We start from the raw sequence: 14,019 nt of genomic DNA, 5'->3' as shown, positions 1-14,019 counted from the left end.
AGCCGACTCATATTCAGACAGAGGCTTTCAAACACTCACCTGCCGTGGCCACACAGCAAGAGGCACAATGGGCTTGCGTCATGTCCTCCATCTCGGCTATTTCTACATGAATGCGCTTTCATTACTTTGTAAAAGGAAAGAGAACGGGGATAAACAAGCCCAACAAAGAGGACATTTTCTGTATTTGTCTTCTGTAAAGAATACTGTTATCAATATGAGGTGTAATACGGTGCAGAAGGTTCATTTAAGGCATCTGTCCGTGGCTTTTACACTGACTTAACAGCTTTAATACACTGTGATCAAGGACGTATGTAGTGGTGGAAAAAAGTACATTTACTCAAATACTGTACTCGAGTATTACCATTTTAGGCTACTTTATACTTAAATCTAAAAGGAAAATATTGTACTTTTTAGTCCACTACATTTATTTGACATCTATACCTAGTAGTTACTTTAATAATTCAGATTTTACAGACGAAACTACGTGGCCGAAGGCAGGAGAAAGCGAAGAAAGCAAGGAGGAAGAAAAAAAAGAAGGAAAACAAACAAATATATAATATAAACAATAAAGATAAAGGAGTAAAAAAAAAAATTCTGGCCTGACCCAGCTGTCCTGACCTGTCCCAGTTCCACCCTGACACCTCTTATTTATTTTTTCTTTCTCTCTTGTAACAATTGTTATTACTGTTAATGCCCTTATTTTCATTCCTTTCTTTTTTTTTCTTCTCTCTTCTCTTCCCCTAATATCCTTACACACATATACCTACTTGCATGCGTAGTACAATAAGAAAATCTAAATGTTACTATTACTTTTTACTCAGGTATCTCATATGTCTTCCTGTTAATCACATTTCTTGGACTATGAATAAACAACAAAAAGAAGAAGAAGATGAAGCTACACAGCAGTATTTAAAGAATTAGCTTCACCTCAAACGCCCACAACATTAAAATGCTGCTTACACGTTAATGCAGGGGTTTTCAAAATCTGACACTGTGGGCCACCCCTCAGACAAAATTGAGACAACTGCAATTTTGGCAAATTGGCTCCATTAAAAGTATGCCGAATTAGCTATTAGCAGTTCCTGTTTGCAATGCACCCATGGATAAACAGACAGATTACTGGATTACTTTGATACTGAAGAAAAGTTAAAAACGTGATAATTCTCAGGCAAGTTCTGGAGTTATAAGGAGCATTTTTTCTCTATGATTTTTAAGTGGATTCAATTGCAATGGACATTGGAGTTAACGATATCTTCGGAAAGTGTAAGTCACATCGAAGCTAAAAATATTTGTATCATGTCTGTGTGCTCAGATGTGACTCAGTTATGACTTTGAGAAGGAGGACTAATTTTGATGCAAATTGTGTCAAAATTGCCCCCTGGGGAGGCATGCCTCACAATTTGAAAACCTCTGCATTAATGAGTCAGTAACGTTGGGTGATATGGTTGGAATCAATATCATGATATTAATAAGTGTTTTTTTCCAACAATAATTTATGCAAATGTAAATCTGTCAGACAGTTTTCCCTCTCAGTAGCTATTATATCGGACTCTGTCGCATTTTGGCTGCCACTCCTGGTGTTTAATCAATGCCTTTGTCGCAACAACTTGGCTGGTAAATTTGTCCTACGAGTTTGTGGCTATGTGCTGCCGATTATCCTCCAATCCAGACACTTTCATTGGATTAGCGTCTCCAGATCAGCCCACCATTTTACCTGAAGTTCCCTCTCTTGCTAGCACCAGGACACCCGGGACTGATTCACAGCGTGCTGTCCTGCTACCGGAGCAGTCAGTCTTTCAGTCTCTGCCTGCCACATCGCTAGCCAACACGAGCCCACCTGCTTATCCTGCCAAGGCTCTCTTTTTCCACAATAAATAAACTTCTCAAACCCAGTGACAACACACCCAAATCCTTCACAGTTAACAAGTCCAAAACTGACACCATCTACAGCGACCTGACCACCTCCCCAGCCCTCTCCACCTCCCCAACTGACTCAACCCCTGTCTCAGTTCTCCCCATTGGAGTGTCCCCATTGGAGCTGTCAAACTTTATGGTAGGAAGGAGAAGCTCCACTTGTGTTCTGGATCCCATCCCATCAGATCTTGTTAAGGACTGTCTCCCAGCTATCTCCTCACTCATCACAGAAATCATTAACTCCTCCTTCAGCTCTGGTTCAGTCCCCCAAACACCTCAGTATTCTTATCCTCCTCGACTGCAGGTTTTGGCACCTTCAACCACACCATTCTTCTCTCCCACCTTGAATCTTCCCTCAACATCACCGGTACTGCCCTCTCCTCATATCTCACAAACAGACAACAGTTCAACAGCATCAATAACTGCACCTCCTCCACCGCTCCTCTGTCCCGAGGTGTACAACAGGGCTCAATGCTTGGTCCTCGTTCATCCCCTTGGCAACATCATAAATCGTCATTGTTTCCACTTCCACGCCGATGACGTCCAGCTCTATATTTCCACTGCAACCCACTCCACTGTGACCACCTGCCTCACTGACATTAAATCATGGATTCAAACCAACTTCCTCACTAAACTGTCTAAATCAGACATGATCATTATTGGACCCAAATCTCTCTTTTAATGTGTTATTAATGTTGTGTGTCATATGTTTCAGTGTATTGCTTTCAATGACCATTGTAACTTATGTATAGTGTCCTTCAGTATCCTGAAAAGCGTTCTATAAATAAAATGTATTATTTTTATTATTATTATCCGGGCCAGAAGACTCTGTATCTACAGTTACAGTGCAGCCACAGACTGCAGTGTACCGGCTTTGGTGTTCATATGCTGCGGGTGTTACTGAACCACCCAGACTTCACTTCTCCTGCAGGAGCGTCTTGAAAGGCTTGTCAGATCTTAAGCGAACACATCTCCTCTTCCTCCTACATGGTCTGACACCAAATGTACTGCAGAACCATGGTACAAGCACAAACCAGCCCGGGTTCAAGGACAGTTCACCCGCTCATTAATATATTAACCGCCTCCTGCTGGACTACTTTCTCTGTTTCCAGCTCGATCCACTGCTGCTTCCCTTTCTCTCGCTTCCTCTCTTTGCGTCAAACTGAGAGTCGTTTGATGGCTTGACTGCTCTCTTTTTGACAAGGCATACAGTGACAATAGTGGCGAGGCAGTGTTTTGAAATACAATGGAGACATCAGTATGTGTCTGGAGGTAATTAGGCCTGATTTCTCTCCCTGCGAGAAGTCAAACACTCCAAAAGGTCAGAAAAACAACAAACGCCTACAGTCTCTGGCAGTGTGGCACAGCATTTTCACACAAATAGTCCTCACAGAGTCTGGACGACCTTCACTCTGTTTCTCCGAGCTCAAAAACACAAAACAAAACCGTTTCAAATACTTTAAATGTGTCCAATTATCCTTTATACAACGTATTGCTTGTAAACTGCAAAGTAAATCATTATTTCTGACAATGTGGGTGTGTTCGGTTTGTGTCTGTACATACGAGAGCTGGGTGAGGTCTGTGGCGTGGAGGTTCAGCCTCTGCGTCAGCCGCTCCATCAGGTCCGAGCCCTGGTCAGTGGTGAGGGAGCTGGGGGAGAAACACACAAACAGCTGGGCGTCACGTTTGGAGGGCCATACCCATACAAGATACACGCAGCTATTCAGCCGTTAAAATGCAATTTTTTTAGATGCTGCCACAATTCATACCCACAAATGGGTCATTGCACACAAGCAAAAGCTACGGTTGTCTGAATGGATGTACTGCACACATGTACACACTCGTAGACAGACACACAGGCATGCACAAACACCAACAAACACACAAAGAGCCGTGCCAAGGGAAAAGGGATCAGCTGTCTCTTCAGGCTTGGTAAATCACCTGCTTTTTTCCAGCAATGAGACAAACAATAAGGTGCAAATGGAACCTGCATGAGGTGTAATGGCTGTATCATATGGACGTGCCTTTCTCTCCCTTTCCTTCTCTCATCTTTCTTTTTTTCCTCGCCCACATTCACTTTCTTCCTCGCGCGTGCACATACGCTCAAAGTAAAAACATGATAACACAAAGTACACAAACACACGGGCACGCACGCTCCCTCGCGGTGAGATGAGAATAATAAGGTGCAAATGGAATGGAGGTGAAGTGTAATGGTGGTCTGATAAAGCCATGCCTCATCTCAGCTCAGTCCGTGGCTGCTCTCTCACTCAGAGAGTAAATCGCCAAGGAAATAGACCAAACAAAGGCAATCTGCAGGCCAACGCGCTGGATGGAGGAAATGAGAAGGGCATACACACACAAACACACATCCACAAACACACGCAGAAAGCTACTTTATTGCTGACAGCTTAACCTGGAATCACTGAGACTGCCAAGAGACTGCAAGGTGACATGCACCAAAAAGTCATGGATCATAATGAGACATTGCTCAAATTTTTTCAACCATTCCATAGCAGAAAAATGTGAAATGAACTGGGAACCAATTCCATGCAGCACTGGGTACTGAGAGCATTATCAGTTATATGTTTCTCTGTTCAGATACTCGCCGTCCCCTCGAGTTAAAAATTATGAGACACATTCAAGTTCAAAAATGTGCTGAGATATTTTGTTTAGTCTGCGTTTGACACCACAATACAGCAGCCTTTTTTTCTCCTCACAGAACAGTGTACTGTGCATGAGCGGCGGATTCACTCCACCTTTGAGAGAGTGGGTGGCTCTTTTTTTCCTCCACTTTTTGAGGGGTTTTGAAAGTTAAAGATTCGCCGAAGCAATTCCAGACACGTTTGCATCCCTCTGCGGTAATTCTAGCAACTGGAGAGCTCCAGGAGTGACTTGGTTGTTGATGCTAGCACTTTTCCCCTTGGGTTTCTCTCTGTCTCTCTCTTCTATCCATACCTTTCCACTCCCCTACCCTCCACATACCTCCCCTCCCCTATTCCCCAAACCCCCCACTACCACCACCACAATGTCAGGAGCTGTCAGATAAGCAGGTTTGCGTAGCCTCTCTGCAGGGTGCGAAGGAGCTGGGGATAACAACCGTGCAATCATGAGGTCTGCAGCAGATGCAGACACCTCTATAGGCCAACTATAGGTGTCCGCTCGGTGGGCTGAGGATAGACGAGGAGGAGAAGGAGGAGGAGGATGTGAAGATATATCATTCAGAAGGTGACCTGTTTTTTTCCCCTGGCGCATACTCAACTATATTGTGTGTTTACGTCTTAATCTGCATTTCTATATGTGTGGCAATAAGGTGACAAAGATTGCGCCCATCGGACCTTTATGAGCCGACGTCTGTTAAACAGGCGAAGGACAACCCACTGACACCGGACTTGATAATGCCATAAAGGGATTTGAGAGAGGGCCAGGGGCGAAGACACAGTCGATAGGAACTTATCTTTGCTGAGCCTGAGCTGACTGAGAGGTGAGAGAGAAGGAGAGAGAGGGAACTTGGCTACCCTTCCAGACAAAGTATCATCATTAAAGCTATAATACGGCACAGTAATACCCACACACTGAGGGATTTATCACCCGTTCTATTGTAATCAGTTGCAGCACACACTAAGGATTTCAAACTACAGTATTCTTTTCCATAAAGACGTGAATATGTGGGTGGTTTTGACAGAAATTGCGTCTCTCAAAGGCAGTTTTAAGTAACCGAACAAAGCAGACATATGCTTGGTATTAAGGTATGTTAAGTGAGTCTGCCTTGAAACAGGTCCAACAGTACAACAGACAACTGGTGAGAGGAGCAATAAACTATAATATGAAGCTGCAAGCTACACCATCAAGTCAGTAGATAATAACCACTTACAGATGAGAGAGTAGCTTTTTCAAGGTTGTTGGTGATGCTTTTTGCACATAAGTTATCGAGGACAATGACTAAGGCAAAAGAGGTTATTGACACACAGTAGCTCAGTCTATTTCCGGCGTCTGCACTGCTGTCAACAGCATAACGCAAAGCTACAGTTAATATGAGTCTACATCTATGATGTTGACCTGGGCAGCTGCAACTCTTTTTTATACTCAACGCACTTAATTCAACGCAAAGCTGTTTTTTTAAGCGGTTTTATTTATTTATTAAGTGTTTATCTTCACATACCATTGGCTTATGTCCCATACCACACCATTTATAGTCCAGCTGGTTTATAACAACTAGAGGGACCTTCATATTAATACACACAGCTCAACAGGAAAATACAGACCAAACTGCACAAAAACACTCATAGAATAAAATGCCTACAAATCCTAATCAAAGGCACCTGATCATTCATGACTACTAGCCCTATTTAAAACTTTAATGAATTTAGATGCAAGCAGTCAGTTCAAACTGCTAACCACCCCATATTTAATAGAGAGGAATCATTATTTGTAGATATTACTCATGATTTGTATGTATTGTTTATAATACATAAATATTGAGACACCTAATATCCATTTCCTCAATTTCTCATCTTTGTAATTCTGTAAACAGAAACGAAGCACCAACTTTATTTCCTCGTGCTGTGTGTGTAAATTTTCTACAAAATAAATACAATATTGATTCTGAAAATTATGATTTAGAAATGATTACAATCTGATCATTCTAATATCAATATGCAATACTGTATATCTGAATCATACTCACTCTGAGCCGGTGATAATGTAGCCAAAGTGTCTGTCCTTCCCTCTGCTGGAAAACTCCTTCACCCCCACATGGACCAGCTGAGTTTTGACTCTCATGTCCTTCTTCTGCGGCTCCTCCAGCTGCTTTTTCCCCGCTGAGGCCTGCTTACCCTGCATCCACCTCTGGATCTCTGAGTCCACCTGAGCGTCAGGCCCCTCTGCACCACCGGTTAAACGCAGGGTGGAACCTTCCTTCACAGGCACGGCCACAGTCTTCTCCTCCCAACGGTGGGGTATGGGAACTTGGCCCTGCGTCGTCCGGCTTTGGACACTCTCCAGCCCGACCATTTTCTGGAGGGAAGCTGGTGGCCCAATGTTGACCTGTGGAGCATCGTCGAAGGGCTCCAGATTGAGATAGTCCAGCAGCTTGGAGAAGAACGCTGTATGCTGTGTTGAATCAAAGATTTCTCTTTAGAATAGTGAAGACATTTTCTTCTTCATTGTACACATGTATTACTTTAAGTTTCCTTTTAGAAGAAAGTCTATGAAGTTCTGAGGAAGAATTAATCAATACCTTGAATAGAGAATTAAATTCTATGTCAGTCATTGAAAAAGCATGAATTTGGTGTGTCCATTTTCTGATTGCTGGCCCAAGGTCCTTTTTCCTTACAAATGATTGAAGCGTGCGTTAACTAAACAAAAGACTCATGGCATCATCCAAAACCACTTTAATTCACATTGCTTTTAAAGTCAGACAAAACTCATTTTGGGATCCTGCAGTTGTGAGTTTGCTTTAGAGTTCTACTAATTTAACAGTAAATGTTAGTTTGCACAACTTTCAAATCTTGAAGTAGCATTCAAAAGTGAATTAAGTGTAAGCTTGGACATGTCTCGCTCCCTCAGAAACCAATTTGTTGGTTGAGCAGAGTAATTTTAAATTCACCTTGTCAACAGGCTCTTTATCTTCACCGTCTATTTGTTGGCCTGGAAACAAACACAATGTATGTGAGCAGATTGTGTGAAAACAAGAAGTTCTCTTTTGTATTTAGCAAAGAAAAAGTTATGACTCAAAAATACATTTGGCAGCACTTTCTATGAGGATTAGACAAACAAAGCCTTATTAAAGCATTTATGAACTCAGAATAACTTATACTCTTACATCTATGACAGAAAATAAACACATCGCTACTCTAAACGTTGCCAACTTGTATTCTCTTTCTCAACAGGACCAACCCCCACCTTGCTGTTTCATTCTCAGTGTGTCTTTCTGGTTTAGATCCTGCTCTTTGTCTGATTTCTGGTCCTGGTCTTGATTCAGTTGCATGGCTGCCAGTGGCTCCCTGTTAGCCTCCTTGTTCCCCCTGGAGTCAGCGGCTCCTGGTCCTGGCTGGACCCCAACCACAGGCCGCTCCTCATCTGCCTCCTGCAGCTCTCCTGTGATGACCCCAGCCAGCTGGTCCAGGTCTTTACTCATCAAAGCCTCCATGTTGATGCTGTGCCTTCCCAGCTGGTTCACCATATTCTGGATGAATCGCTCTGGACAGCAAAGAAAGAAGAATGAGAACCCACAATCACACTAAGAGTACATTTTAATATAATTTACATGTAAAGACAGAGTGTGAAATATCTATAACAAGCTATTAAAAAAACTGATCTTACCGTCCACGACACTAAGAGGCTCTTTGGCGGTCAGTCGGTTTGAGCCGGCCTTGAGCAGAAGTCTGTCTAGATTAGGCCTTTGGGTTTTGGAGCCAAAAGCCACCTGAGACTGTGGATCTGCGTGGTCACTCGGAGCCGGCCGGATGTAGCTGAGGTAGTGGAGCTTTCCTTTGGGCCACGCAGCCTTGCCACCTGAGGCCCCCTGCTGACTGCTTGGTACGTCGGCAAGGAGCCGCTCCAGCTGGCTGGGTAGAAGTTTGCTCCTTTCTGGGTCCCGATTGGAATAGGTTGTACTGAGCTTGGGGTGCCTGCCCTCTCCACTCTGGGTGAAGACTTTGGTGACTGGAGGTTGGCCGTCTCCTTTATGAAGACTGTAGAGAGTGGTCTCCTTCCAGCCCTGTTGGGGTTTTGACCAGCTGGGCTCCAAACGACCGTCAGTCTTGATGTCTTCATTCTACAACACATAAATGCCCACTTAGCACATTTATAGCAACGTTAACATGTCAAACACAATTTTTAGCCATGCTAGCGGTGTGGCTCGAGGGACAGCTGATGGTCGACCCACTCCAGACTGAAATATGTCCACAACTGGATGGATTGCCATGAAATTCTGTACAGACATCCATGAATTCATAAATTGTAATAACTTTTTTTCCCCCCTTTTTAAACTTCTGTGTAATGTCTATATTCCACCAAAATATTAAATTGTCATTGTGAACCTGTTAGCATGCTAAAGTTAGCAGCTTCACAGAGCTGCTAGCATAGCTGTAGACTCTTAGTTTTGTTCAACATTCACATGATTAATCTTCAACCTTGCTTGAGCTCTGCAATAGGTGTTTTTTTCCCTCCATGAGAACATTAGATGGGTTGTGCTGGGTCAGCATTGTTGTGACAGGCTTTAGTATAAAAAGAGAGGCAACCTGGGCTCGACTAGACAGGACAGGATATGAATAAGGATTCTAGATCAAAGACAACTGCCCTTGGAAATTACATTATGGAAATCATAGATGAGATAGTGTCACTCAAAGAGTAATTTCATGCATTTCAACAACACACAACAAACTTTAAAAGCACAACCCTTCTGTCAGAGAAGTAGAAGAAATCCCTTATCTAAAAAGAAAAAAATTATGAGTCATCTGATTTCCATATGAGCCATATGAGTTTATATTTGACACATGATGAATTATGTGTTTACATTACAATGCACTGGTACACAGGCATCTAGAGGCCTTTTAACCATTTGGCATTGTAGTTGGTATTAATATTGGCACCAAAATGTGTGATTTTATCCTTTCTTCTGTCTGTGAGGAAAAGAAATCATTCTCATCTGAATCATAAGGGCGCTTCAATTCAGCATACCGTATATCCGATCCACTGAGCAGCATTATTATCCATGTCGCTGCTGCACTAATACTAGCTATCTCCCTTGGTGCCATTTTCTGTCCTTCAAATGTATATAGAGAAAATGTCAGTCTTTCCAAGCCCAGCATACTGAGAGGCCATAATGGCATTAGCACAGCGAGACGGGAGTGCTCTGCCATTCATGCTAACCATGTTTGCCTTTTTCCATCACACTACACAACAAAGGACCTCATCTCATCAATAAGGAAGGTCCTGAACTCTTCAACTTTGCATTATGGCTGCACTGACACAGCAGCAGGAAGCAGCTCGGCTATGAAGGATGCAGAGCACATTTCGCACAAAGCCGGGGTTCCACCCTAAATATGAGGATTGAATAATGTAAAGAGGTGATGGAAGATCTTTGTGTAAAAGGGTCCCTGCTCAGCGGGAGAGGGAGGAGAAGACAGAAAGCGAGAAACAAAAGCCGTGCAGGGACAAGAGGGCAACCCCCCACAAATGACATACTGACTCTTTTTCAAAAGGAATAGGAAGAGGCCCTTCCATAATTTAGCCAAATGTGTTGGTTTGTTTACTTTGTGGACCAATATTTCTAGCCTTAACCCTGAACCTACATGCTATATCTCTAGCCAAGCGGTTACATTACGACATTAAAATACAATAAATATCATGAGGGACTCCAGCAGTTTCATATGTAATTGAATCAGCAGAGGCTGAGATATCTTGACTTTAAGTCTATCTAGTATAGATTAAGCTGCAAAAACACTGGATCCTACATTTCCCATAATGCAGCTAGATAGCAAATTTTCATTAGACACCCCCTGCCTCCCAAATGCACAATGTCCTTCAAACCATACACCTCCAGTTTGTAAGAGGCTTTCTTTTTCTAAAAAGTGTCCAAAAGCCCAAGCCGAGATAACCCTGATGACATCGACTGGGATATATTTCAAACTTTAGAGAGCTTCTTCTAGAGCCACAGAAGACATCAGTACTCCTTATGAAGAGTAAACTGAACTTCATGTGTAAAATCTGTGGCGTGCCCCTTTAAGTCGTTCTTTAAAATTCTTCAGTTATTAGCCTGCAAGCTTTTGGTGTCCTTGTCGCACCTGTCTATCCATTCCAATGTCAGTTACTGCAAATCCACAGTGTCAGACAGTCTTACCTGAACGTTGGCTCCCTTTTGTTGGATTCCTGGTTGTCCATCGAGCTCAGACTGCGGCAGGAAGCCCAGGCCCGTCAGGTACTGCTGAAGGTTTCTGCTCAGCTCTGCCTGCGCAGGCCTCAGTTTCCTGTCTCTGGAGCTCCTGTAGGCGGTCGGGGGACTTGGAGACGTGGCCTGATGGCGGAGAGGGACGATCCTCAGTTTGGAGAGCTCCCTAGAGATGACCTGCTGAGTGATGTCGTCCTGCCATGTCAGACCTGGAAACAAAGAGGTCATGGGGGGGTCTTATAATTACCTCTCGAATCAATATAACCTTGAAAAAATATGATTTCTGCAGATATCTCCAGGTCAAACATACTTTGGTAAAGAAATTAAACAAGCAGATAGTGAAACGTATTTGGCTGTAGAATACAACACAAAACTCCAAAAGCGAATCGACTGTTTATTACAAACAGAAATGGGAGAGAGAATTGGGCCTGGAGATAACTGAGGATGACTTGAATAATATATGGGAAAGCCAAGCTAAAACTACCAACTCACGTTCCTGGCAAGAGTTCTGTTATTGATATTTTGTATCTCCAAAATTGTTTCCATAGACAAAATTAATGTTGAAGGCAAAATTCTGGGCTTTTATTTTAATTATTTCGTTAATTATTGCTTGACATTTGTAAAGAGATGAAGTGAAAACATTTGGAGCAGAGTTTGCTTGCTCTTTGATTGGATAAATGGAATATCTCTTTAAAATACTTTTGGCTGCTTGCAAGAAAGTCACCACATGGAAACAGATGCAGGCAGACTGGTATGCAATTGTCAATGCAATAAACTGAAAAACTGACATTTATCTTAAGACTACAATGTAAACAATATTAAAATACTGGAACAAAATTGACTATATAAAGTATGTTTGCCTGTAAGATGAAACATACAGAATGTCATTGAGTAGTGTGTCGCCCACTCATTTAGCCTGAAAATATCAATAAAAATAAAAGACAGAAAGTATTCAAAGTATTCCTGTAAATGGTGACTGTGCTGTGTCTATGTTCTCTGCTTTGGGGGAATTGTTTATACTGTAGTTCTCTCAGCTTTACAGGGTAAACAAAACAGCAGGGATGATTCAGAACGGTAGAGTGGAGGACGTCTAAAATTACGACACACGAAAAGGAAGCCATGACTACACATCCACTCACATGTACGGACACATGTATACACACACACACACACACACACACACCACAGCCAGTCAACAAGCCCAGGGAGAATGTCACACTGCGGCCTGACGCCTTGCCAACATCTCTGCTAATTGCCAACACATAGTTGGGATGCAGAACTCCTGGGCAGGGGCAAAGCGCAGTGGTGCCAGGACCAGATGGAGCTACCCAAGCAAAAAAGATACCCAAAACATGGCCCCATTCCCAATGAGCCAAGAGGCGCGGCATTCCATCGGCAAAGAGCATAGAAATACCAAAGATATTATACTGTTTTTAAGGAGCCAAGATGTTCACTAATCACACTTCATTCCAGTGCAGAAGCATTTTTTTAATGAGAAAAGTAATTATGATATGAAGAAGGCATAGATTCTTAGCTGCCACGTACCTACCCTTCATCTAAAGAAACAATGCTGCTCTTAATGATGTGGACATGTTTCATAGCAATAAACTAACAGCCTGGGTTTAAATATATACGAACAAATGAAAGTATCAACGGCGCAGAATGTCTTCATTAGCCTGGTTTCTCACCCATAGACGCTGGGTATTCTCATAGATATTCATAAGCACCAGATGAGGATCTGAGCAATGCAGAGCAGCTACAGATGCCTCCAGTCATTCTTGGCAGCGCTGAATGGAGCACAAAGCAGCGTATGTTGTCACTGTTCTGGAACGCAGCTCAGCCATCCATCCGTACAACAATGACAGTTAACTACCCATGCCTTAACCGATGTGGTGTGTACTTGTTATATATCAGCGCGGTGATGATCATTTATGCTATCATCAGTTGCAATGGGGAAATCTTCAGTCCTAAAGGATCCATATGGTACCTGCGGTTAACTGCAGCTGGTTAAATGGGTTCAGAGTGTGATGGCGCCACAACAGGATGAGGCTGGCTTCATTGCCTGTGACACCTCTATCCCCTCTGTCTCCTGGGGGATGCACTCATTTCCATACATACCATGTTTTGGGTGTCTGTGATGGGCACACTTGAGGGGGAAAGGTATGCCGGTGCAAATTACGGAATCAAAATGAGCCATTTTGTAAAAGAAAAAAAGTCAGGAAGAAAAGTGATGTGGCCTTTACGGTTGGATTCCTCTCAATCAACCTCTCAGCTGATTATCCTGGCACTGAGGAGCTAAATGTCATGCAAATTCATCTGTAAGTCCAGAGGAAGAGCAGGCTCCATCACCAAGTGCTGCCTGTTAAGGATAGCATGCTGTCTCAGGCAAATGCCTCAGTTAATTAACGCCGTGCCATTAGCGCAACAGCTTTCAAACAAGCGAGATATTTCTGTTGGCCTCCTGTCTGTTTTCTGTGAGACAGAGAGAGAGGGGGCCTCCTAAATATTCAAAGCCTATTAGATGGGATCCTGTCCACACGTCTTGTAGTTTCATCTGGTGTTTTTTGAAATGCAGATTTTCCCCTTTCTTTTTCTTCTGTCCACCAACTGATTTTAAAAGGCATTAATGGAAGAGAGCGTGAATAATTTAGCAGCAACTTCTACCTAATTAGTCGAAATGAAATGTGTCAATCCAAACTTGACACAAGAATTAAACCAACAGTGCCAAAAATATGTATATATTTAAAACATATTACTGAGTATTGTTATTATCCTATTAACATACTTACATCACACATACATTTTTACCCTTAAGTAGCTTTATGGTAGGAAAAATCATCTTATTCCACCATCTTATATCAACTGAAGCTATATGATGTTTACAGTCATGAAATATTTAAAAATCAAGATTCAGCTGTCTAGTGAAAGCCTACTAAAGGCCAAGATAATATGCATTACTACATGTATGGTACTGACCACATCTACTCAAGTAATTTCATATTGCCGTTACTGCAATCATTTTGCTCAGAGTAAAAATCTGCAGCAGGTCTCATGGACTCTCGCTGATTGATTCAAAAAAAGCACTCTTGTTTTTACATGGCATGTTAGTGTGTGAGTGTATCTGTGGCTGAGTTGTTTCTCTCCAGTATCATCTAGAAAGGTTGTCAAGGAACAGACAGAGCAGAATATGAGGACGAACAATGAAAATTTTTTGT

General features: G+C 42.5%; 1 protein-coding gene across 1 annotated transcript in view; it reads right to left on the bottom strand.

Annotated features, from left to right (window-relative positions):
- The window catches only part of ptprn2 (protein tyrosine phosphatase receptor type N2), a 117,680-nt gene that overhangs the window by 78,658 nt on the left and 25,003 nt on the right, over window positions 1-14,019 (bottom strand). The window contains exons 4-9 of the mRNA XM_070928152.1: window positions 10,757-11,013; window positions 8,236-8,689; window positions 7,816-8,112; window positions 7,520-7,560; window positions 6,599-7,023; window positions 3,478-3,564 (exon numbers count right to left, since the gene is read on the bottom strand). Coding sequence (XP_070784253.1) covers window positions 3,478-3,564; window positions 6,599-7,023; window positions 7,520-7,560; window positions 7,816-8,112; window positions 8,236-8,689; window positions 10,757-11,013 — 1,561 coding nt within the window. The remainder of the gene's footprint in view (window positions 1-3,477; window positions 3,565-6,598; window positions 7,024-7,519; window positions 7,561-7,815; window positions 8,113-8,235; window positions 8,690-10,756; window positions 11,014-14,019) is intronic.

Source organism: Enoplosus armatus, chromosome 21 (genome assembly GCF_043641665.1).
Source record: "Enoplosus armatus isolate fEnoArm2 chromosome 21, fEnoArm2.hap1, whole genome shotgun sequence".
NCBI lineage: Eukaryota > Metazoa > Chordata > Actinopteri > Centrarchiformes > Enoplosidae > Enoplosus > Enoplosus armatus.
This window is presented reverse-complemented; position numbering and strand designations above follow the sequence as displayed.